Source organism: Pristis pectinata, chromosome 3 (assembly GCF_009764475.1).
Source record: "Pristis pectinata isolate sPriPec2 chromosome 3, sPriPec2.1.pri, whole genome shotgun sequence".
NCBI lineage: Eukaryota > Metazoa > Chordata > Chondrichthyes > Rhinopristiformes > Pristidae > Pristis > Pristis pectinata.
Window position 1 is genome coordinate 74,407,533 of NC_067407.1, and position 27,231 is coordinate 74,434,763.

The window sequence follows — 27,231 nt, forward strand, 5'->3', positions numbered from 1 at the left end:
ACCAATAGCCTGTCCTGGTCCAACCAAGTAGACGCCATGGCCAAGAAAGCTCACCAGCACCTCTACTTCCTCAGGAAGCTAAAGAAATTTGACATGTCCCCTTTGACACTCACCAACATTTAGCAATGCACCATAGAAAGCATCCTATCTAGATGCATCATGGCTTGGTACGGCAACTGCTCTGCCCAGGACCGCAAGAAACTGCAGAGAGTTGTGGACACAGCCCAGCGTATCACGGAAACCAACCTCCCCTCCAAGGCCTGTATTACAAGGGGAATTGAGTACAAAAGCAAAGAGATTCTTTTGCATTTGTACAGGGCCCTGGTGAGACCACTCCTGGAGTATTGTGTACAGTTTTGGTCTCCAGGGTTAAGGAAGGATATCCTGGCTATAGAGGGTGTGCAGCGTAGGTTTACGAAGTTAATTCCGGGGATGTCAGGACTGTCTTATGCTGAGAGGTTGGAGAGACTGGGATTGTACACGTTGGAATTGAGAAGATTGAGAGGGGATCTGATTGAAACATACAGGATTATTAAGGGATTGGACAAGATAGAGACAGGAAATATGTTCCAGATGTTGGGGAAGTCCAGGACCAGGGGGCATGATTTAAGAATAAGGGCTAGGCCATTTAGGACAGAGGTGAGGAAAAACTTCTTCTCCCAGAGGGTTGTGAATTTGTGGAATGCACTGCCTCAGAGGGCAGTGGAGGCCAATTCTCTGGGGACTTTCAAGAAGGAGCTAGATAGGTTTCTTATAGATAGGGGAATCAAGGGATATGGGGACAAGGCAGGAACAGGATATTGTTGAGGATCAGCCATGATCTCAAAATGGCAGTGCAGACTCGAAGGGCCGAATGGTCTACTTCTGCTCCTATTGTCTATTGTCTATTGTCTATTGACTCTATCTATACCTCTCGCTGTCTTGGTGAAGCAGCCAGCATAATCAAAGACCCCACCCAGCCGGGTCATTCTCTCTTCTTTCCTCTCCCATCAGGCAGAAGATACAGGAGCCTGAGGGTACATACCACCAGGCTCAAGGACAGCTTCTATCCCACGGTGATAAGACTATTGAACGGCTCCCTAATATGATGAGATGGACTCTTGACCTCACAATCTACCTTGTTTGCCCTTGCACATTATTGTCTACCTGCAATGCACTTCCCTGCAGCCGTGACACTTTACTCTGTATTCTGTTATTGTTTTTACCCTGTACTACCTCAATGCACTGTGTAATGAATTGATCTGTATGAACGGTATATGCAAGACAAGTTTTTCACTGCACCTTGGTACAAGTGACAAAAATAAACCAATATCAATACCAATTGAAAGTAAGTAGCTATTTCCATTCCTCTTTTCCTTGGTACAGTAGAGATCATGGACTAAAAGTACCATTGCACATATTACAGGGATGAATAAAATAACAGCTGCTCTCTAGGGTGAAAGTTGCAAGCACAACAATACCAATATTTTTCGATCAGTCATTTGCACATAAACCAATGTAGCACGTGCAGAGAGTGTAACCAAAAACAACAGATCTGATTAATGAGTGGGGTACCTTTGTATAAAGGGAAGGAATCATCAAAAATGAATTGATTAAAGACACCCAATCTATATTTGTTCAACAAATTATGTAAAACAAGTTTGATCAGACATAAAAAAATCAGAGGTTCTGTCTGGGTAGCACTCTATTAAAGAAATTAGATTCAAGTTTTTTTTAAATTTAGATCTGCCACTGGTGTAGCTGAATATAACAAAAATATATTATGAAGAATTTGAACCAAATGTTCTTTCTGAGTGCCTCCGGCTAATTTGGAGGCTGTATTAACTGGAAATAAAAGTGATGGTGGATCCCAGACTACAGGCAGGCGTGCACCAATGTCTGCTGTTTCTTTATCAACTCACAATGCAACACTGCTTGGTCACAGTAACGCAGATGTTTTAAAAAATGTGTATTTAATCCAAATGAGACAAAGTAAAAATTGAATCGTTTACTGAAATATATGCAAACAAAGTACAGACAGCTATTCGTGACTTATTTTTTCGTGATTTTACATTTTCGAGACAGCTGTTGCAGTTTGCTGAGACATCCCTTTGAGTGTGCAGATTAACATTAATTATAATACTGTACTAAATCGCATGGGATGGTGTTAACTGTGCAACACGACAAGGACAGAAAGGCAATTTTTATACAGGTGTACTCTATAATTGTTGCTTTGTTCATTGCAATGCACAAGATGTTTTGCATGTTATAAAAACTGAAGTTTTATAATGTACTGTTGCACTACAAATTCAACAAGCTCCAGAAAATATACTAAAAATAAAAAAAAACTGCAGATGCTGGAAATCATCAACCTGACACGTTAACTCCATTTCTCCTCCCACAAATGTGGATTGACCTGCTAGGTATCTCCAGCGTTTTCTGCGTATATTCCAAAAAAAATGCACTGCTTTGCACAATAGATTGAGGATGTGTTTTCCTTTACAGAATACAGGGTAGTGCAGTGGATGTGGTCTACGTGGATTTTAGTAGGGCATTTGACAAGGTTCCACATGGTAAGCTTCTGCAGGAGGTCAGAGGGCATGGGATCCAGGGAAGCTTGGCTATGTGGATTCAGAATTGGCTTGCCTGTAGAAAGCAGAGGGTTGTGGTGGAGGGAGTGCATTCAGAGTGGAGGGCTGTGACTAGTGGTATTCCAAAAGGATCGGTTCTGGGACCTCTACTTTTTGTGATATTTATTAATGACTTGGATGAGGGGGTAGAAGGGTGGGTTAGCAAGTTTGCAGACAACACAAAGGTCGGTGGTGTTGTGGATAGTGTGGAGGACTGTTGAAGCTTGCAGAGGGATATTGATAGGATGCAGAGCTGGGCTGAGAAGTGGCAGATGGAGTTCAATCTGGAGAAGTGTGAGATGGTACACTTTGGAAGGACAAACTCCAAGGCAGAGTACAAGGTTAATGGCAGGATTCTGGGTAGTGTGGAGGAGCAGAGGTATCTGGGGGTTCATATCCACAGATCACTGAAAATTGCCTCACAGGTGGATAGGGTAGTTAAGAAAGTTTATGGGATGTTAGTTTTCATAAGTTGTGGGATCAAGTTTAAGAGCCATGAGGTAATGATCCAGCTCTACAAAACTCTGGTTAGACCACACTAGGCGTACTGTGTCCAGTTCTGGTCGCCTCATTATAGGAGGGATGTGAAAGTGTTGGAAAGGGTGCAGAGGAGATTTACCAGGATGCTGCCTGGATTGGAGAGTATGGATTATGAGGAGAGACTAAGGGAGCTAGGGCTTTACTCTTTGGAGAGAAGGAGGATGAGGGGAGACATGACAGAGGTATACAAAATATATGAAGAGGAATAGATAGAGTGGACAGCCAGCACCTCTTTCCCAGGGCACCAATGCTCAATACAAGAGGGCATGGCTTTAAAATAATGGGTGGGAAGTTCACGGGTGATATCAGAGGGAGGTTTTTTCACCCAGAGAGTGGTTGGTGCATGGAATGCACTGCCTGGGATAGTGGTGGAGGCAGATACATTGGTCAAGTTCAAGAGATTGTTAGATAAACAGATGGAGGAATTTAAAATAGGGGGATATGTGGGAGGAAGGGGTTAGATAGTCTTAGGCATGGTTTAAAGGTCGGCACAACATGGCGGGCCAAAGGGCCTGTATTGTGCTGCATGGTTCTATGGTTCTATCATTTCTCAGCTAGAGGATTGAATGAATCACCTAACCTCACCCTCACACTGCCCCACCCAGGTAGAAAAATAGTTGTTGGCACCATTTCTCCAGGAACTCTAACTGAAAATACAACAGGAAGAAAGGAAATTAGATGATCCCATTAGAGGATTCCATTATTCTGATGTTGAACTGCTTACTAGAGCAAATGGTGCAGTTACCTAGGGAAATCAAGGCCTAGGGGGCACCATTGCAGAGGCAATGGATGATAAAATGGCAAAGGTAAACAATGGTAAAGTCAACAAAGAAACAAGGAAAATTTGTAAAACACTCCTATATTCCACACATGTGCAAGAACATGCCACTATACCTAGCCCTGCAGCAAAAGTCTATTTGAATCAAAGAAAACTGATATTAACAACATCAAGGGGCTGGACTACAAAGGCAGTTTTGTGACCTTCGCACATACACATTGACCATATCCTAGCATGCCATGAAATCAATGGGACCTAATAAATGAACGTGAAACGAAAGGAATGCAGAAAGAGTTGTGCTTAAGAAGACACAAGCACAACAGACTTTACAATAACCCATAGAATTAAATAATCAGATCAAACAATGAAATGTGTTCATTTAAATCTGATTTCTTTTCCAAATCTCCATGCTCTGATTGTCTACAGGACTGATAAATCCACATGACAAGTAACAACCAAGGTTTCACTGAGTCTTAATTCATTTCCAATAGCACTCAGAAACGTTTATGCCCAAATTGTTTCTAGAGTGAAACCCATTCATCACCCTTTCAAAATGCTGATAAACCTGGAACATAACCGGTCAAAACAGGTTTGTTTGATAACAGTGAAAACATCAGGCAGGAAAATGGGTCTGGAGTGAGAAGGAACCATTTTGCAAACTTACAGCAAACAGACAAGAGTAAGATAAAGATGATACAATCAAAGTGGGGTTGCATCAATCAATTGTCAGGGCATGATTTCTGCATTATAAAAAAAAGAATGTTTAAGCAACTGCAGACAGAATTGATCACCAATATAGATGAGAACAGACTCCTCCAAGTGATTGGCGGGAAGAGTACCAGTCAAAATCAACTAGCGTTAAAGGGAGCATAAAGCTGCAGATCATGAAAATCTAAAACAGAAAATGCTGGGAGCATTCAGCAGTTTAGGCAGCAGCCATGAGGAGAGGAACATGGTTAACGTTTCATCATGGAACTGGAAAAGTGAGAAAACAAGTGCCTTTTAACTTGCAAAGTTGGGGAGACGGAGAAGTAATGTCTGTGGTCGGGTGGAGACCAAAGTTGTCATGGTGACAATTTAAATACTAGCAGTTTTTAAATACTAGACAGAAGAGAAAAAGGAAACAAAGAAACAAATTGAAACTAAAAGGTACAGCCACATCAATGGAAAAAAAACTAGTTGCCAAGCAATTACTAAATTCAATACTAAATCCCAAGGACCGCAGTCCCGGATGGAAGAGGAGGTGCTGTTCCTTGAACTTATATTGGGCATCAATGGAACAATGTTGGAAGCCAAAGACAGGTCAGTGTGGGAGTGGGACAGAGAATTAAAGTACAGAAAACTGGAAGCTCAGTGTCAGATACCCTGCAAAACAGTCACCTAATCTGCATCTGTTTCTCCAATGCAGAGGAGACCACACTGGGAGCTCTGAGTGCAGCACACTAAATTAGAAGATATGCAGAAGAATTGCTGCTTCACCTGGAAAGACTGCTTGGTCCCTGGATGGTGGTAAAGGAAGAGGTAAAAGAGTAGTTGTTGTATGGGAAAATTCTGTTAGAGAGCAAATGGTTGGTGGAAATTAAAGAGCAAAGCAGGACGTTGTTAAGAGAACAGTGTGATACTGAAAGGGAAGGGGAGGGGAAGATGTGTCTGATGGTGAATTCTGTTGAAGGTGACAGGAATTACAGAATTTGAAGGCTTGTGGGGTGGAAGGTAAGGACGGGGAGAACCCCATCCTTGTTCTTACTGGGAGACGGGCTGAGAACTAAAGTGTGTGGGAAATAAAAGTGATTGAAAACTTTGCCAACTATTACGAAAGGGTATCCACAGTTAAGGAAAGAGGAAGACATCTTAAAGGCACTTGAATGGAAAGTCTTGTCATCAGAGCAAATACGACAGAAACAGAGAAACTGGGAGAATAGAATGGAGACCTTACAGAAAGCAGGGCGTGAGGAGGAGTAGTCATTTCCACCATCCTCAACGGGATTCCACCAACAGACAAATCTTCCTCTCCACTTTCAAAATTGCAAAGAGGCCCTTCACTTTGCAAATCCCTGATTCACTCTTCCATTTCAGCCAACCATTCTCCTTCTTGCAGTCCTATGCAACTGCAGGAGATGCCCTTTTATCTCATCCTTTCCCACCATCCACAGACCCAAAAATTCCTTCCAAGTGAAGGCACTTGCACTTCTTCCAATTTTGTCTATTGGATTAGGTCTTCTCTACCTTGGAGAAACCAGATGCAGATTGGATGATCACTTCACTGAACACCTGTATTCAATCACAAGGGGAAACCCTGAGTTTCTAGTTTCCTTTGCCTAACACTTCAATTTTCTGTCGCACTCTCACTCTGACCTGTCTGTCTTCCGCCTCCTACATTGCTCCAATTATATCCAATGTAAGGTCAAGGGACAAATCTTCCATCTGGGCATGCTACAGCCTTCTGAATAGAGCATTGAATTTAGAAATTTCAGGTAGACAGCATTTTTTTCTCTTCATAGATGTTGCCGTACCTTTCAGTTTCAATTTCCTTCTTATGCTTCATTGTTTTGCTCTTTTGTCACTAACTGCTGGTATTTAAAGCATTTGTTAGCTTGACAACTTTGGTCGGCATCTACCATACACATTTTCTTTCCAACCCTCTCCAGCCCCACCACTTAAAATTCATGTTTCCTCATTTTTCCAATTGTGATGAAGGATACCTGACTGAAATATTGACTCTATTTCTATCTCCATGGATGATGTCTGACCTGCTGAATGCTCTCAGCATTTTCTGTTTCTAGAGTTAGAGAACTGCACAAGAGAGAAGTTGTTTAAAGTTAAAGAAAATAAGGTGTTAAAGGGAATTGCAGATCAGCATTTGTACAGTATTTGTAAGTACAATAAACTATTCCAAAGACATTGAATTGTACTGCTCTGTGAGCCTTGACCAGATGGGTTTAAGTTGAATTCAAGGATTACAGTATCAGAAGATTCAAGCTGAATTCAAGGGTACAGTCACAGGTTGACTGGGTGGTGAAGAAGGCACTTGGCATGCTGGCCTTCCTCAGTCAGGGCATTGAGAATAGGAGTTGGGATGTTATGTTGCAGTTCTACAAGACCTTGGTGAGGCCACACCTGGAGTATTGTGTACAGTTTTGGGTACCCTGTTATAGGAAAGACGTCATTAAGCTGCAAAGAGTGAAAAGAAGATTTACGAAAATGTTGCCAGGACTTGAAAGCCTGAGTTATAGGGAGAGGTTGGGTAGACTAGGACTTTATTCATTGAAGTCTAGGAGACTGAGGAATCACCCTAATGACGTATATAAAATCATGAGTGGTATAAATGCATGCAGTCTTTTTCCCAGGGAAGGGAATCAAAAACTAGAGGGCATAGGTTTAAGGTGAGAGGGAAAAATTTAAAAGGGACTTGAGAGGCAACTTCTTCATGCAGAGGGTGGTGTGTGTATGGAACAAACTGCCAGAGGAAATGGTTGAGGTAGGTACAATAACAACATTTAAATGACACTTGGATGGGTACATAGATAGGAATGGCCTGGAAGGATATGAGCTAAACATGGGAAAATGGGACTAGCTTAGATGGGCATCTTGTTCGGCATGGACGTGTTGGGCTGAAGAACCTGTTTCCATGCTGTATTACTCTGCGAGGGTCACTACCTACAACATAAACAAATGAATTCTTGCATTTAGATAGTGCCTTTTGTGACTTCTGGATAAACAGAATGAAGTGATTCAGGTCACTTAGTAATTGAAAAATATGGCTGCCATCTGCATACAGCAAGATTCTACAAACAGCAATAGTACTATGACATGGTAGCCTGTTTTGTTGATGCAGATGTTGGATCATGGTCTAAACATTGTCTATCATGTTGCTTAAGGCCTAAATATTAGTCCATTACGTCCACTTAGACTACACGGGCTCTCAATGTATCATTTCATCCAAATATATCATTTTGTAGCGACCGACCGTCCAAGCAAGCGAACCGGCTCGGCAGTCGGGTCGCACGTCGTTGGAGCGGCGAGGCCCAAGATGGCGTTGGGCCTTCGTCTTCCCCAAGCGTCGGGGAGAACCCATGCACGGGAAAAGTTTGATGACATAGCGCATATGTCATTTCCGTTTTCGGTGGGTGGGAACCGTTCCTCTTAAAAGGCCCGCGCAAAGCGGGAAAATAAATCAGTTTTTGTTCTGCAGCCCACCGACTAGTGTCTTGCTTTCACATCATGGTAGCAGCCGCTACAATTTCATCCAATCCAATTCTCACAGAAGTCCCTCATTGGCACATTAAACCAATGCATTTAGGGGGACATGAGCTCAAAAAGGCAAAAGTTACTCTTGAGCCACAACTGACAGCAATAATGACAGTGCATAGAAATCCTGCTACTTGCTAATTAAGGTAAAACTAAAAGCAGTTATAATCAACATAAAAATGCTATTTAAGTTGCTGATATTAAAATAAATGATTATTTTCTGCAGATGTTTTAAATGAATGCTGGGTGGCCACTATTACTTTTTGCATACATTGGCCCAGAATCTTTTGAACATTTATAACTATGACCAAAGTATGGCATTAGAACATTTTGTTTTTGTGGTAGAAACATATTTGTGCAAGCGCTCTTGGTTGTTTCTGAAATACAGCACCTCAACCCTTTAACGCTCACTTGAACAGCGCTATCCTCCAGGTACGTGCTCTTTTGATATTTGTATCAGTTGTGGCTCAGTTGATAGCACTGCTGTCTACGAGACAGGTCACATGCAAGACTTAATGTTATCGGTTTTAACGGAAGAAAAATGACAAAGAAGAATTGGAAGCCCACTTGGAAAAATAGATTCTTTTCATCAATAAAGTTCCATGCTTCCAATGAAAGGCAAACATGCAGAATTTACACTTTGCTTTCAAAATGAGCATGCAAGAGCAGGGCTCCACAATCAGAGTGCTGCTGTCCATGGGATGCACTGGTCAGTTGGAAAATAAGTGGAGGAAGAAAGGAAAGGTAGAAACAGGTTGAAACAAAGGTGTTCAATGACATGAAAAGGAATATTCAATCTGAGGGATTTCACTCCAAATTTTGTGAACATTCTCCAGTATTCAACCACATGGTTGATGGCTTCAGTAAACAAAAAGCATGAGATATCGTGTCTGACAGTCATTTTCAGAGCTAAACCCATTTCCTGTCAATTTTAAATTCAACTCTCATGCATATTTGTATAAATGACAAAATCCACTAATTTCTCACATGGAAACAGAATGAGAGCCAACTTTTATTGGCCAGTCTGATAAGTGGCAGGTATTCCTCTAGGGTAAGTAGGATATGTAGATTTCAAATCATAGAACAGATACACAGTGCAGTTTGCAGAATCAGTGTGCAGAAATACCATAACAGTTGTGACTTTGTTATTTTGGTTCAGTTGTGTTTAAGGATTGAACATTGAAATTGACAGAAGTTTTTAAATAACAAAAACATTTTTGCCAAATATTAATAAAAAAATAAATATAAACTCCTGAATTAAACCCAAAATAAAAATCAAAAATTTCAAATCCTAGTCATGGAAAAGAAAATGTAATGTACATTTATTGCACCATTCTGTTAAGATATTGCCTCTGTGCTTACTAATTTAAATTGGCTGCTACCTTAACAATGCTTCTGTTTCTCCACAACCTCGCTCTTCCTTTCTCTGTAACCTGTTCTAGATCTCTGAGCTGCTCCAATTCTGGCCTTCTGCCCAACCATATTTTTTTCAATCACTCTAGCACATTTGAGCAGGTCTTCAGTTGCTTATGCTATAATCTCTGGAATTCCCTCCCTGAATGCTTTTACCTTTCTACCCTCAATTATGGCATTCCTCATAACCTACCTGCTTTACCAAAGTGTTGGACATCTGTCCTAAGATCCCCCAAGGAATTGAGTGTCACTTCTTGTTTGATACCATACATGTGAAGTGTCTTGGGGTGTTTTACTATATTACAGGTACTGTATAAATGCAAATAATTTCAGTAAGAAAAAGAATGGCATTTTTTAACATCGAAGTAAGAGGTCTTCTCATCCTCATGAAGCTAATCATAACTCTTGCTCAGCCAGAAGAAATTAAAGTAGGTAATCATTTTAAAGGCATGAAATAATTATTAATGTTATAAGCTTGAAAGCTAGACTTACTGCAACTGTTCCATCGCAGTCTTTTGCTTGGCATACACCAGTCATCCTATTTTTTTCTAGAACATCTTCCCAACAGGTTGGGTCCTTCAGAAGGAAGAAAAAAATAGCAATCTTGTCAACATTATGTTTAGATTATGTTGAACTTCTATTACTGTTAAAGCCACAACTGCAGCACTGCATCTAATTTTGGTCACAACACTTTAGGAAGGAGATGAAGAAGCTGAAAAAAAGATTTACCAGAATGGTTCCAGGGATGAGGGATTTCAGCTGTAAAGTCAGACTGAAGGAACAGGGTTGTTCACCTTAGAGAAAAGAAGCCTGAGAAGAACTTTAATAGATCATGATAGGTTCAGATAATGTAACTAGAGAAAAGCTTTTTCTATTACCTGATGGTTCAAGGACCAGGGGACGTAGATTTAAAGTGATAGACAAAAGATACAGGGGAATGTGAAGAAAACTTTTTTAAAAAAGTGTTTTTTTTGCTGCTTTCACAGTTACTGGGAAGAAGAGTGAATTAGGTTTTCAAAGGGGGACACAAGAGATTGCAGATACTGGAATTTGTAGCAAAAAAAACCTGCTGGAAGAACTCAGAGAGTCAAGCAGCATCTGTAAGTTGCATCCGTAAGTAGCATCAAATGCTGCTTGACCCACTGGGTTCTTCCAGAAGTTTAATTTTTGCTCCAGGTTTTCAAAAGGGAATTGCAAAGACAATTGAAGCAAAATAATTTGCAGGGCTACAGAAAAAAAGCAGGAAAATATAACTGACAGGATTCTTCTACAAAGAACCAGTATGGACTTTGATGGATCAAATGGTCTTCTTCTGTGTTGCAACAATCATATGTTTCTCTTTGTGTACCTATCTGCACACTAGCTGATTGGTACATGCCTGTACATTACATTACCTAAAAACTATTGTACTGCTGTAAAGTGCTGAGGGAGATCCTGAAAGGAACAAATAAATAATTCCTGTTGCTTACTGCCAACTCTATTGTTAAAGAAATACATGTTGAACAATTTCTTATAAACAATCCACAGCACTTTGGTATCAGATGAAATAGATTTGTCATGATTCCTCTTTGTTACATAAGAATGTAACATAAGAAATAGGAGCAGGAGTGGGCCACATGGACACACAAGGCCATGGATCTTGGCTTAAATTTCACTCTTCTGCCTGGTCCATATACCCTTTGACTTTCTTATAGTTAAAAACAAATATCTATCACAGCCCTGAAAAATAATCAATGGCTCTGGCTTCGCAACTCTTCAGAGCAGAAAATTTTAAAGATTCTTATCCTCTCAGAAGAAATTCTTTGTCATCATCTCAAATGAGTGACCCCTTATGCTAAAACTGTGGCCCCAAATTCTTGACTCCACACAGAGAGAAAGTGATCTTATTGAAGCATTTAAGATTCTTTCGAGAGCCTATCAAGTCTCTCGAAAGAATATTATATACTTCAATAAAATCACCTTTCATTCTTCTAAACTCTAATAAGCATAGGCCCAACCTGTTGAACCTTTCTTCATAAGCAACCCTTCATCCCAGGAATCAACCAAGTGAATCTTCCCTGAATTGCCTTCAGTGCAGAAATATCCTTACTTATAACTGTGCCAAAACTTTATTATGAAGAAATAGACTATAAATATTAGGAAGGCCGACATTCATTTACCTTCCTAATTACTTGTCATACCTGTACGCTAACTTCTGTGTTTCACATATGAGGGGTAGCCAGTTCGCTCTGCACTCTAGCATTCTGTAGTCTCTCTTCATTTGGATAATATTCTGCTTCTCTATTCTTCCCATCAAAGAAGATTGCCAAACATTTCTCGTATAAAACTACATCTTAACCGATTTAACTGCATTAACCTATCCATGTCCTTTTCTGGACTCTGGTGTCTTCCTCACAATCCACTTTTTCATTTACCTTTATGTCATCAGTAAATGTAGATAAATTATGTTCTTTCACCTTAATAAGTGATACGCATTATAAATAGTGGAGGTCCTAGCACTGATCCTTGTGGCATCCCATTAGTTAGAACCTGCCAATCTGAAAATGATTCATTGATTCCAAATCTATTTTTTTATTAGTAATTAGCTATTTCTCTATCCATGCTAAAATATTACTCCAAACACTAGCAACTGTTAGGAGACACAGGAGACTGCAAATGCTGGAATCTGGAGCAACAAGCAATCTGCTGGAGGAACACAGCAGGTCGAGAAGTATCTATGGGGGGAAAGGAGTTGTCAATGTTTTGGGTTGAAACTCCAATGCAGGGTCCTGATGCAGGGTTTCAACCCGAAATTTTGAGAATGCCTTTCCCCCCACAAAGGCTGCTCGACCACTGAGTTCCTCCAGCAGATTGTTTGTTGCATGAGGAACTGTTACTTTGTGGTACCTCATCAAAAGACTTCTGAAAATCCAAATGCTCTCCTTCTACTGGTTTCCCTTTATTCACTCTCATTATATCTTCAAAGAACTCTAACAAATTTGTCAATGACAATTTCCCCTTTATAAACTGGTATTGGTATTGGTTTATTATTGTCATTTGTCACTTGTACCGAGGTACAGTGAAAAACTTGTCTTGCATACCAATCGTATAGGTCAATTCATTATACAGTGCAGTTACATTGGGTTAGTACAGAGTGCATTGATGTAGTACAGGTAAAAACAATAACAGTACAGAGTGTCACAGCTACAGAGAAAGTGCAGTGCAATAAGGTGCAAGGTCGCACCAAGGTAGATCGTGAGGTCATAGTCCATCTCATCACAAAGGGAACTGTTCAATAGTCTTATCACAGGTGGGTAGAAAATGTCCTTAAGTCTGGTGGTACTTGCCCTCAGGCTCCTGTATCTTCTACCCAATGGAAGAGGAGAGAAGAGACAATGACCCGAGTGGGTGGGGTCTTTGATTATGCTGGCTGCTTCACCAAGACAAGGTAAGGACAGAGTCCAAGGAGGGGAGGCTGGTGTCTGTGATGCGCTGGGCTGTGTCTACAAGTCTCTGCAGTTTCTTGTGGTCCTGGGCAGAGCAGTTGCTGTACCAAGCCGTGATGCATCCAGATAGGATGCTTCCTATGGTGCATCGATAAAAGTCGGTGAGTGTCAAAGGGGACAAACTGAATTTCATTAGCCTCCTGAGGAAGTAGAGGTGCTGGTGGGCTTTCTTGGCTGTGGCATCTACGTGATTTGACCAGGACAGGCTATTGGTGATGTTCACTCCTAGGAACTTGAAGCTCTCAACCCTCTTGACCTCAGCACCATAGACAGGTGCATGTACATCGCCCCCTTTCCTGAAGTCAATGACCAGCTCTTTTGTTTTGTTGACATTGAGGGTAAGGTTGTTGTCATGACACCATTCCACTAAGCTCTCTATGTCCTTCCTGTAATCCGACTCATCGCTGTTTGAGATACGGCCTACAACAGTGGTATCATCTGCAAACTTCTACATGGAGTTAGAGCAGAATCTGGCCAAGCAGTCATGAATGTATAGGGAGTAGAGTAGAAGGCTGAGGACACAGCCTGGTGGGGCACCAGTGTTGACAATAATCGTGCTGGAGGTGTTGCTGCCTATCCTCACTGATTGCGGTCTGTTTGTTAGAAAGTCAAAGATCCAGTTACAGAGGGAGGTGTTGAGTCCTAGGCCTCAGAGTTTGATGACAAGTTTGCTTGGGATCATTGTATTGAAGGCAGAGCTGTACTCAATAAACAATAGTCTAACATAGGTGTCTTTACTGTCCAGATGCTCCAGAGCTGAGTGTAGAACTGTTTCGGCGATAGGCAAATTGCAGTGGGTCAAGATTGTCTAGGAGGCTGGAGCTGATGCGTGCCATGACCAGCCTCTCAAAGCACTTCAAGATGGTGGATGTCGGAGCCACTGGTCGGTAGTCACTGAGGCATGTTACATGGCTTTTCTTCGGTAACAGGACGATAGTAGTCTTCTTAAAACAGGTGGGAACCTCAGATTGAAGCAGGGAGAGGTTAAATATGTCCGCAAATACTTCTGCTAGCTGATCAGCACAAGGTCTGAGCACACGGCCAGGGACACCATCTGGGCCAGATGCTTTCCTCGTGTTCACTCTCTGGAAGACTGATCTTACGTCCTCAACGGTGACCATGGATTCAGTTGCATTGGAGGTTGTCAGGCTGGGTGGTGACAGTCCACTTCCCTTCTGTCCAAAACGCATGTTAAGTTCATCAGGAAGGGATGTGTTGTTGTTAACTATGCAGCCCGTCTTCGTCTTGTAGCCTGTTATGGCATGTAAGCCCTACCATAACTGACGGTTGGTCTGGGACTCTATTTTGAGTTGGTATTGCCTCTCGGCATCCCTGATAGCTTTCCAAAGGTCATATCTCGATTTCCTGTGCAGATCAGGGTCACCAGATTTGTGTGCAGCAGTCCTCGCCTTCAGTAGGGAGTGGATCTCCTGGTTCATCCTTGGTTTCCTGTTTGGGAACACCCGTATTGTCCTCTTTGGTACACAGTCCTCAACACATTTGCTGAGAAAGTCCGTGATGGTGGTGGCATACTCATCAAGGCTGGGAGCTGAGTCTTTCAACATGGACCAGTCCACTGTCTAAAAGCAGTCACGTAGGAGCTCATCTGCTACTTCAGACCAGCACTGCACGACTCTCTGTACCGATCCTCCCGTTTCAGTTTCTGTTTGTATGCAGGGAGAAAGAGCACAGCCTGGTGGTCTGATTTCCCAAAGTGAGGATGAGGGGTGTCTCGGAAGGCATTTTTGATGATTGTATAGCAGTAGTCAAGGGTGTTAGCGCCCCTGGTGGAGCAGGAGATGTGCTGGTAGTATTTTGGTAAAACACTCTTGAGGTTGGCCTGATTGAAGTCACCTGCGATAATGAAGAAGGCCTAAGGGTAAATCCATATTGATGTATTATGATTTTCTAAATATCCTGCTACTATTTATTAGGTCATAAATTCCAGCCTTTCCCCATGACAGATGCTAGGCAAACTGGCCGTCCTGCTTTCTGCCTCTATCCTTTTTTGAATGGAGGCATTATACTTACAATTTTCCAATCTGCTGGGGCCTTTCACCAAATTCTGACCTCTGCACTCTTTGAAAAATGAACAGATGAAAAGTATGCAGGAGTAGCACAATTAGGACCATATGAAGCATATGATGCATCTGGAGCAACAAACAATTTGCTGGAGAAATTCTAGGGAATTTTATAAGATCAAAATCAATTCATTGCCCATCTCTGCCACTTCCTGGAAGACCCAGAATGCAGATCATAAGGTCCAAGGGGTTTGAAGGCCATGAGTCCAAATAGGTTCTTCAGTACTTTTTGTCCAGTGATAATAGTTTTATGTTCCTCCCTCCTTTCCTAGTCCGATTTTCCGATATTATTTGGCAGTTTTTTCATACAAATACAGATTTAAAATACACATGTTCAAAGCATCTGTCATTTCCTTCTTTCCAATTAATTTCCATCTCATCCTCTAAAGGGTCAATGATATCACAGGTATTTTGTTTTACCTTCTTACAGTCTGTTCTTATATTTGCTGTAATTTATTTTCATCATCTTCCTCGCTCTTTTGCTTAGTCATCCTTTGCTGCTTTCGATAGTTTTCACAATCTTCTGGCCTATGACTATTCTTTGCAACATTGTTATGTCTTTTCTTTCTATTTGATACTATCCTTAACTCCTTTAGTTTGCCATGGATGGGCCATCCTTCTCATGAAGTCTTTTTTCTCTCTCAATGGTTTATATCTTTGTTGAGAAATATGAAACTTTTCCTCCAATATCTGCCACTGCTTACCTACCATCTGTTGGATTCGACTGTTTTAATTAGTTTTTTAACATGTATAGTGTTCAATACACCTCAAGTGGCTGCACAAGGAATGGCCGCTTACTAGCTTATTGGTTCGTCCATCAGGTGAATATGTGGTTTTTTCATTGGTTGGTTTGGCCACAAGTATCTAATAGGTTTCCTGATTGGATTATTTTTAGCTAAAGAGTATCTCTTATCTCAGGTATAAAAGGTGTCGCTTTTTGTTAATCTCTCTCTTGCTCTTCCTTGTCCCCTGGCCTGAGCTTTCTTTGTTCCTTTTTCTCGGCTCATCAAAGCTAGTGTCATGTCCTTTGTGACTGTTTCTTAGTTTTAAACTTTCCAATAAAACTTTGTGAAGCACCAAGTTGTTTTCAACTCATTCCTGGACTCCTGAAAGAACCTGTGGATTCGAAAATAACCAGATTCGACAATTTTGGCGTAGTCGGCAGGATGGTTATGAAAAACAGAGCTTGAACATTCCTTAGACAGACAGAAGGTAAGAGCATCTTCCATTTCTGAATTGTTGGGGAAATCATCGGATTCTGCTTCAGTACACCATCTGAAGGAAGTTTAAGACTGAGAAGAAAACTCTATTTTACCTTGCTATTTGAAATATTTCGGTTTGAAACTCTATTGATAATTAACATCTAAGTGAAGAATATTCATTGAGATTGAACTGAAACAATGGCTGGAGTTAGAAACAAACCACAGCATCTCTAACTGAGAAAGAACTGATAACTGGGGGTTTAAGTGCTTACTTGGATAAAGTATATCAATTTGATGTAATTAATGAAACAATCTGGAAGAAATGTGCTATTGATGCCAAACCTAGTGAAAATTGGCTTATGGGTGATGTTGGAAAGATATGGAATAAGATTCAGAAAATGTGGTCGGGAAAGGCAAAAACTGGCTGGACTATTGCAGTATTAACAGAGCTAAGAAAGTGTGAGCGTGCCGAGCTAAGAAGCCAAATCACTGAATTCGAGAGTGAGCGTGCTGAGCTAAAAAGCCAAATCACTGAATCCGAGAGTGAGCGTGCTGAGCTAAAAAGCCAAATCACTGAATCTGAGAGTGAGCATGCTGAGCTAAAAAGCCAAATCACTGAATTCAAGAGTGAGCGTGCTGAGCTAAAAAGCCAAATCACTGAGTTTGAGAGTGAGCGTGCTGAGCTAAAAAGCCAAACCTGTGAACTAAAGCGAGCACATAGTGAATTGACTGATCAAGCAAATAAATTAACTGAACAATTGGGGAAGAAGGAAGAAATGTGTAACATGCTGAAGGAACAGTATGATAGAGAGAGCAAAAAGTCCAAAGAACAACTTTCTGCATTAACTGAAGGAGTGAGAAAACAAAGCAATAAATATAACCAGCTTAATGCAAAATGTGGGGAACTCCAAGGCAGACTGAATCAGCTCCAATACACAGTCAGGACTTTCAATGGCCGGTCCTTCCAGGGGCACAGCACTGAACAGACCCCAGGAACAGTGCCAGCTTTGGGACTCTGGAGAATTGCAGCGCATGGCGAACAGAGCCCAGGAACAGCGCCACCTTTGGAACTCTACGGTACTGCGGGATGGATGTAACACTGACTCAACAGAAACGTCTGGTGACTCAAGTGATGATGACGACAATGAGAGAATTGGTCTGGCAGCCATGTCACGACTTGCCCCAATAAAAACGAAGGCAATCAAAGTACGCAAGAATGAGAATGGAGATTATGAAAAGAGACAAGAGGTTTACCATCAACCACTGGATCCAGAAAAAATTGATAAATGGTCCAGAGAAATTCCACATCCTAAAAAAGGAAACTTAAAGACTTGGACTGAACTTCAACGAATCAAGAACGTATACCAACTGCATCCATATCATGGCCTCCAAATTTTGGCCACTATGTTGTCTTCTCAGCAAACCAGGCAGTTGAGTGAGAGAATTGATGACAGTATGGGAGATGACAGACAGGACCTAAGAGGTGGTTGGAATGCAATTAAGAGATGGTTGAAAGACAGGCCCCCATGCAGATCGATTAGAGGAAAGTGGTCAATTGCAAACAAAAGGCTTCAGAGGATGTTTCTGAATACGAAGACCGGTATGGGACGGTTTGGACCAATTATTCAGGAGTTCAAGGAATAACTGAAGATAATATAGAGGAATCCAAATATGGCCCCCTCAAGTCAGCATTCATGGATGGCTTGAAAGCAGATGTTGCCAAAATGGTGAGGCTAACAAAAGCAAATTGGAGTGAAGCTGCCGTTTCCTACAGTGATCTACTGCACGCTGCCAAACAAGTGGAGCGAGATATCAAAGTCCAAATAAGATCGGTACAGAAGAACCAACTGTCCACACCTGCTAACCAACAGGACAAGTGGGACTGCAATGCACAGCGATATCAGTCTGGGCCACGACCACAAGGTAATAAAATGAGATGTCAGTTCTGTGGTAAGAAGGGACATAGTGCAAAAAAAGTGTTGGCATAAACAGCCTCAGCAACAACAATTCCAACCACAGCCTCAGCAACAACAATTCCAACCACAGCCTCAACCGCAAGTTCAATCCCCTACGTCACAAAGAATGGGGCACTCTGATCGGATGGAACAGGTTCGAAGTACAACTTCGGACGCAGTGGACATGTGGCACACATTGTATGATAGTTTGGTCGATTATTGTCTGAAATTAACCCAAGCGGTTCAGTCTGCTTCCCAACAGGTTTCTGGTGCTTGGAGCTGTCCATCGGAAGGAGGACACACCCTGATTCCTGGAGAGTGGGTCCTGGTCAAGAAACCACACAAAGAACCACTGGGAGCTCAGTGGGAAGGCCTTTACCAGGTACCGCTGATCACCAATTCGGCAGTCAAGGTAGAAGGTAAAAGTAAGTGGATACATGCCAGCCACTGCAAGCGGACTAAAGTGGTGCCAGACGAAGACAACAAGTGCTGTGGTTAATGTGCTAGTAACCTCTTGGTCACAGTGCCTACACTGCTGGGCTACAGTGAGCAAATCACTAACCAGCCAGAAGACTTCAAGCAAGTTGACAATACTGGACATCATGAAGTCTATTCTAATATTAGTTGTAGTTGTATTTTTAGTCATAAAGCTCATACTATATGTCTTATCATAATTTACATCCTTATTACTTATTTAAAGGTGATCATTAGTATAATTATTCAAACTCGTGCAAGTGCATCCACTGATCTGCCTAACCATGACATAGGGCTACAAATGCTTTGAAGGATATGGGTATATCCTTGTACATATTTTTAAGTCTTTTCTGCATCTGAATTTCCAGATGTAATAATTCTAAATGGGTGATTTAGAATCAAAGGGGGGATTGTTGGATTCGACTATTTTAATTAGTTTTTTAACATGTATAGTGTTCAATACACCTCAAGTGGCTGCACAAGGAATGGCCGCTTACTAGCTTATTGGTTCTTCCATCAGGTGAATATGTGGTTTTTTCATTGGTTGGTTTGGCCACAAGTATCTAATAGGTTTTCTGATTGGACTATTGTTAGCTAAAGAGTATCTCTTATCTCAGGTATAAAAGGTGTCGCTTTTTGTTAATCTCTCTCTTGCTCTTCCTGTCCCCTGGCCTGAGCTTTCTTTGTTCCTTTGTCTCAGCTCATCAAAGCTAGTGTCATGTCCTTTGTGACTGTTTCTTTGTTTTAAACTTTCCAGTAAAACTTTGTGAAGCACCAAGTTGTTTTCAACTCATTCCTGGACTCCTGAAAGAACCTGTGGATTTGAAAATAACCGGATCCGACACATCTTACCTTATACTCTATTTTGCCAGTGCGCTTTAGCCATTTCTACCCCATTAATTTAGATTCTGCTGCAAGTTTCTTACTTTTAAACTCAATTTGAAATTCTATAATGTTATGATCACTCTGTCCTGGAAGATTTTTACAATGATTTCTAATTAATCATGCTTCATCACAAATCTAAAATAACCTGTTCTCTGGGAGGTTCCACAATGTATTGCTCCAAGAAACTGCCCTGAAGATACTCTATGACCTCTTCCTGAAGACTACTTTTGCCAATTTGAATGTCCAAACTACTTGAAGATTAAAGTCAGCCATAATTGCTTTAGTCCCTTTCTTGCAAGTTGACATCAGCAATAATTATGGCACCCATTTATCAGTGATTTCTTTTCCTTGCTATCTCTATGTGATTTTGCATCTTAATCACCAGGGTCAAGATCACTTTTCATTACACTGGACTTATCTTTTTTTTATTCCAAAATAAACTTTATTCATAATAAAAGACAAACTATATGCAATTATAAAACAGTGCCAGCCTTTACATTCTTGTACAGATCATTCATTAGTGTTACCTTTTTATATAAAAAAAGCATCGATGCCACATGTGTGGCTCCCTTGGGGCTACCCAGTCCTGTATTTACAATATTTAGGGGCTTAATTAATATTGCTATCCCACCACTTTTCCTTTCTGCCTGTCCTGCCAAAGTACCCCAGTCCTAGTCACCTTGCAACCACATTTTTGTAATGGTGATCTAAGACCCATTTATTTCAATTTGTGTCATCATTCACTCTCTTGTGAATGCTACCTGCATTTAGATGATAAGTCTTACATTATGTGGTTTTACCATTTTTCCTCGCTCTGGCTGATTTGCAGATGAACTCTTACATCATGAAATCTGTCCCTTCCTGTCACATTCTGATTATCACTGCCCATAATCCCCCATCTCCTTATACTTCCTATATTTCTTCTCACCTGAATTCTCCCCACTATTCCTTTCCCACAACTATTTAGCTTAAAGATACATTTACATTCTTAGTTATTTGATTTGTCAGGGCACTGATATTGGTCCAATTCAAGTGAAGCCTGTCCCAATAGAACAGTTCTGCCTTTCGCCAGTGCTGACAACAATTTCTCCCACACCAATCTTTCAGCCATGATAATCGTTCTGACCCTATACCAATTTGCACAAGACTGATGTAATAATCTTGAGATTGCTGCCCTCGAGATTCTATTCTTAAAAATTTGGACCCAACATGTTCATTCTCTCTCAGCAGATCCTCTTCCTAAGTCCTAACTACGTTGTTGGACCATGACAGCTGGATCATTCTGCTCCTGTTCCAAGTTGCTCTCTATCCCATAGGAGATGTTTTTAATTCTGGCATGGGCAGGCAATAACTGGTTGGGACTCACATGCACAGTTGCAGAAAACAAAATCTATTCCTCGAACTGTATTATCCCTGACCACCACTACATCCTTTTTCAATATCCACACATTAATGGCCATGATGCAGTGGTCAGTTTGTTCATGCTCCTTGCCACACTACTCTTGTCTAAGAACCTACTGGGCAAGTGAAATGGCTGAGGTTTCTCCAGTGTTGATTTCTGAATCTCCATTTCAACCTCACTCATAGTCACACCCTCCTGTCCCCGTCCACTGACCAGATCTACAATACTTAAACTGAACGGTGTAACTGCCTCCTGTGACAAAACACCCAGGTAACTTTGTCCATCCATGATGCATAACTGCTCAAAGCTCAGACTCAGGTTCATCAACAATGCACTGAAGTTCAAATTTAGATAATTATTGCAGTTGCAGTTGCTGTGGATCACAGTAATTTTCACCTGCTTCCTTATGCTGCAGACACATCACATCAGCTGCCTGACAATTATGTCATAACAACAAATTAAATAAAATAGGTTTTAAAGGCAGTTACTATAATTTTAATAATAATTTCGGTGAATTACTAAGGTATCATTTTTAGTTACACTTTTTGTAACTTAGTGAACCCCTTTAAGATAGAGGGGCAAAAAGGCCACAGTAATCACCAACCAATTACTTCCCTGCCTTCGTGTGATGTCGCACTTTATTTAAAATCCCCAGTTTTCAAACTCTTGATTCAGGTTTCCACTGCTGGTACTCCTTATTAATACAAACAAGTTTTTCCCTTAAAAAAACAACATGCCACCTCTTTCTCCCACTTCACCTTATTCCCGTCTCTGCACCCAACTGTAAATGAACTCAGCTAAAATGCCCTAACACTGTGTGTTGGCAAGAAGGCACTAGTTTTATTGTCCAGCTCGCTTGACAGTAATTATCAGATGACCAGTTCTACCTGACTAACCAATTTACTGAGAACCTGCCACTGGCAAGCAGCTTGTTTTTCATAGATCAAGACTACAAGTGAAACTAGAAGCTAGAAACTAGAAACTAGAAACTACTTAAGCTTCTAAATGCAAAACCTGAGCAAAGAATAAAACCAGTTTTTCCCCTCACAACTGCTATACTTCACCAAATTCTGACCTCTGCACTCTTTGAAAAATGAACAGGTGAAAAGTATGCAGGAGTAGCACAAGCAGGACCATAAGTAGCATATGATGCAACTGGAGCAACAAACTGCCAGAGATACTGTATTCAGCGGGTCAAGCAGCATCTGTTAGGGGAAAGGAATTGTCAACGTTTCTCCAGCAGGTTGTGTGTTGCTCCAGATTCCTGCATTAGCAGTATCTTGTGTCTCCATATGATGCATAATGTTGGCTTACGGAGAAATCTTTTCTAAGATGTCCAGAGAACTTCTTTTTCTTGCAATTTTTGACTGGGGCAGACAGTCTCAGAAAGTGCACAATCTGATGAAATACAGGGTCCTCTTGGAATTGGAGTAAAATGCTAATCTTTATTATTTTCTCATGCCCCAAACAGGGCAGAAACCCAGAGCCTGCAGATTTCAGAGTTATGAATCCCACAAACTGAACCTAACTGTCTTGTTGCTAATTGAATTTAAGCTATAAATGAAGAAACCAGATCAATGTTGTATAGAAATATCAAGGTACTTTATTATTGATCACGCAAAAGGTCACATTTGACGCTAAATAATATGACTAAATAATAACCTTTGCTGTTGCTAGTGCACTGACTGACACCTTGATTTTTCTTTAACCAAATAAACATGAAGGAGTGATGAGGACCGGAGTCCATTCACCCATTATTTCTGTTTCTTATTACTTGTATAAACAAAAACTGAAAAATTAAGTGAGAGACTACACTGGTGAATGAAATAAATGGAAGTGCAGCCCAGCACCACGACTATAACAACAAAGTAGGCCCTACTCTTCCACTATATCATCCCCAATAAGCTTTTCCATACATATTCTTTACTGAAAGCATTTGGCTTAATTTACAGTCATGCTCTCTAACTAAGAGATATTTTGCACCCTAGCAAAAACAAAGTTGGACTTTTATTTTGGTAGGTTTTGCCTTTTAGAGTGTGTGGCTGTGAAACTGGGGCCCTGCTGGCCCTTTGTTTACTGCTGTGGGTACTGATATGGGTGGAATTTTATGCCTGATTTCTTTCAGCATGTTTTGCTCCTTCTATCATGTTTAGCAGGGCAATGGCACACACAAGGATACAGTGCTGGGACGTCTGAGGTTTGTCCTTGTGCAATTTTGATTTGATACCAAAGTGGACTTTGACAATTCAGCTAATGCTATGAGTTAAGCACACATGGAGATCCTAGCATTTAGCAACAGGAAGAACTCTTTGCTGGTTTGTTGCTTATTGGAAGGAGAGTTGGTTGTGCAGGTTTAGTGGTGTTTGATAGTTCACTACAGGCTCCAATAATATTATTTAATTCGGAAGTCTGACGTACATGCATACATTCCTACGAACAGCAGAACTAGTTTCCTCTCTCTCCACTTTTGATAATTGTTCTGTTTTATCAGTCTTATATGTTTTTGATGCCATTCTGTAGAGGTATAGAACACAGAACATTACAGCACAGTACAGGCCCTTTGGCCCACAATGTTGTGCCAACATTTTATCCTGCTCTAAGATCTATCTAACCATTCCCTCCCACATAGCCCTCCTTTCTTTCATTCATGTGCCTATCAAAGAGTGTCTTAAATATCCTTAATGTATCTGCCTCCGCCACCTCTGCTGGCAGTGCGTTCCATGCACCCACCACTCGCTGTGTAAAAAACTTACCTCTGACATCCCCCCTATACCTTCCTCCAATCACCTTAAAATTATGCCCCCTCGTGTTAGCCATTTTCACCCTGGGATAAAGTCTCTGACTGTCCACTCAATCTATGCCTCTTATCATCTTGTACATCTCTATCAAGTCACCTCTCATCCTCCTTCTCTCCAAAGAGAAAAGTCCTAGCTTGCTCAACCTATCCTCATAAGACATGCTCTCCAGTTCAGGCAGCATCCTGGTAAATCTCCTCTGCACCCTCTCTAAAGCTTCCACATCCTTCCTATAATGAGGTGACCAGAACTGAACACAATATTCTGTGTGGTCTAACCAGAGTTCTATAGAGCTGCAATATTACCTTGGGGCTCTTGAACTCAATATCCTGACTAATGAAGGCCAACACACCATACGCCTTCTTAACAACCCTATCAACCTGCGCAGAAACCTTGAGGGATCTATGGACGTGGACCCCAAGATCCCTCTGTTCCTCCACACTGCTAAGAGTCCTGCCATTAACCTTGTATTCTGCCTTCAAATTCGATCTTCCAAAGTGTATCACTTCACACTTTTCCAGGTTGAACTGTATCTGCCACTTCTCAGTCCAGCTCTGCATCCTATCAATGTCCTGTTGTAACATACAGCAACCTTCTACACTATCCACAACACCACCAACCTTCGTCTCATCTGCAAACTTACTAACCCACCCTTCCACATCCTCATCCAAGTCATTTATAAAAATCACAAAAAGCAGGGGTCCCAGAAGAGATCCCTGCGGAACACCACTAGTCACCGACCTCCAGGCAGAATACGCTCCATCTACCATCACCCTCAGTCTTCTATGGGCGAGCCAATTCTGAATCCACACAGAGAAATTTCCCCGGGTCCCATGCCTCCTGACTTTCTGAATGAGCCTTCCATGAGGAACCTTATCAAACACCTTACTAAAATCCATGTAGACCATTTCCATCAATGTGCTTTGTCACATCCTTAAAGAATTCAATCAGGCTCATGAGGCACGACCTCCCCCTCACAAAGCCATGCTGACTGTCCCTAATCAGCCTATTCCTGTCTCTAAGAATCTTCTCCAGTAATTTGCCCGCCACTGAAGTAAGACTCACTGGCCTGCAATTCCCAGGGTTATCCCCACTCCTTTTCTTAAACAAATGAACAGCATTTGCCACCCTCCAATCATCTAGCACTACTCCTGTGGCCAGTGAGGATGCAAAGATCATTGCCAAAGGTGCAGCAATCTCTTCCCTCACTTCCCGTATAACCCATCTGGCCCCGGTGACTTATCTATCCTAATGTTTTTCAAAAGTTGCAGCACATCCTCTTTCCTCACGTCGACATGCCCCAGCGTATCAGCCTGTTGTACGCCACCCTCACAAACGCCAGGGTCTCTCTCACTGGTGAATACTGAGGCAAAGTATTCATTAAGGACCCCCCCCCCCCACCTCTTCCGACTCCAGGCACATGTTTTCTCTTTTATCCCTGATCAGTCCTACCCTCTCTCTAATCATCCTCCTATTCTTCACATATGTGTAGAACGCCTTGGGGCTTTCCTTAATCCTACTCGCCAAGGACTTCTCATGCCCCCTTCTAGCTCTCCTAAGTCCATTCTTAAGCTCCCTCCTGGCTACCTTGTAACTCCCTAGAACCCTGTCTGTTCCATGCTTTCTAAACCTTAGGTAAGCTTCTTTCTTCCTCTTGACAAGATATTCTACGACCCTTGTCAACCATGGTCCCTTCACTCTCCCATCCTCACCCTGCCTCAATGGGAAAAACCTATCCAGAACCCCATGCAAGTACTCCCAAAACAAGCTCCACATTTCCGTTGTGTACTTCCCCAAGAACATCTGTGCCCAACTTACGCTCCCAAGTTCCTGCCTAATAGCATCATAATTCCCCCTCGCCCAATTAAATACTTTCCCATATCGTCTGCTCCAATCCCCCTCCAAGGCTATAGCCAAGGTCAAGGAGTTATGGTCACTATCTCCAAAATGCTCTCCCACCGAAAGATCTGAAACCTGATCAGACTCATTGCCTAGTACCAGGTCCAGTACAGCCTCTCCTCTTGTCGGCCTGTCCACATACTGTGTCAGGAATCCTTCCTGGACACTCCTAACAAACTCTGCCCCATCTATCCCCTTTACACTAAGGAGGTGCCAATCAATATTAGGGAAGTTAAAATCACCCATGATAACAACCCTGTTATTTTTGCACTTTTCCAAAATCTGCCTCCCAATCTGCTCCTTAGTGTCTCTGCTGCTATTGGGGGGGTCTGTAGAACACTCTCAATAGAGTGATCATTCCCTTCCTGTTTCTGACTTCCACCCACACTGACTCAGTTGATGATCCCTCCAGGACATCCTCCCTTTCTACAGCTGTGATACTGTTCCTGATCAGCAAAGCCATTCCCCCACCTCTTTTACCTCTGTCCCCATTCCTTTTGAAACATCTAAACCCTGGAATATCCAGCAGCCATTCCTGCCCTTGTGACAGCCAAGTCTCTGTAATGGCCACCACGTCATAGTTCCACGTACCCATGCTCTAAGTTCATCACCTTGTTCCTGATACTTCCCGCATTGAGTGATTTTTGTGTACTTTCTGACTTATGGACAAAATTGTTTCATGGACGTCTGTAAAAATGAAACTCATTCAATACCAAGGGGTGGTCTGCAGTTTTGGAAGATTTCAAGTGGTGTTATGACTGAAGGTAAAATTAAAATTACAGCCTAAACTTCTTGCTGCCCGAGATTAGGGTTTTGTTAGCTGCTCCTTTAATTATGTCGTATGGTAAATACAGAGCACCCCTGTAGAACAAGGCTCACTCTGGAAAGAGGTAAAATAGAGGGGAGGCAGGCTTTCCACAAAAAGCCCTAACCACAAAGAAGACTTAAGGTGAAATTCTGCTCCATCCACATAACTAAAGGGTCATGTGAAAGAAGACTTTGTTTCTTCAAGGAGGTATTCAGAGAGACCTGTCAATAGCTACAGCCATAACTGCAGTGGCATGGAAGGGTCAGAACCATGTTGCCAGTGTCAGTGAAAGCGGCTTTGAAATTCTTTGCCTCTGGGTCATTCCAAGTGTGTGCAAGGCATATCAGTGGGATTACACAATATGCAGAGCTGCTTTTGGAAAGCCATATTGATCTCTCTGAGCAGAAGACAGCAGGCATAGGAATTCTCTTGAGGACGGTGAGTTTTTCAATGATGTAATTAGCAATCAATTGCAACCCACAGTTTAAGTGTGCCTCAAGAGAAATTGGGATGTAAAAGAAAGCAAAGAGATTTCACTCTTTGAACATCCAACTGGTCATTTATGATAATCAATGCCCAATAACTGGTGATACTCTGTCATGTTTATCCCATTATCCAGTTTTGAGCCAACATGCAAGGTCAAAGAGCAGCTACTTG

General features: G+C 41.7%; 1 protein-coding gene across 4 annotated transcripts in view; it reads right to left on the minus strand.

Annotated features, from left to right (window-relative positions):
* Positions 1–27,231, minus strand: part of prkn (parkin RBR E3 ubiquitin protein ligase) — an 821,190-nt gene that overhangs the window by 414,941 nt on the left and 379,018 nt on the right. For 3 of the 4 annotated variants that reach the window (XM_052012206.1, XM_052012204.1, XM_052012207.1), the window contains exon 5: positions 10,081–10,164. The exons of the other annotated variant lie outside the window; for it this stretch is intronic. In XM_052012206.1, coding sequence (XP_051868166.1) covers positions 10,081–10,164 — 84 coding nt within the window. The remainder of the gene's footprint in view (positions 1–10,080; positions 10,165–27,231) is intronic. 4 annotated transcript variants of the gene reach the window in all.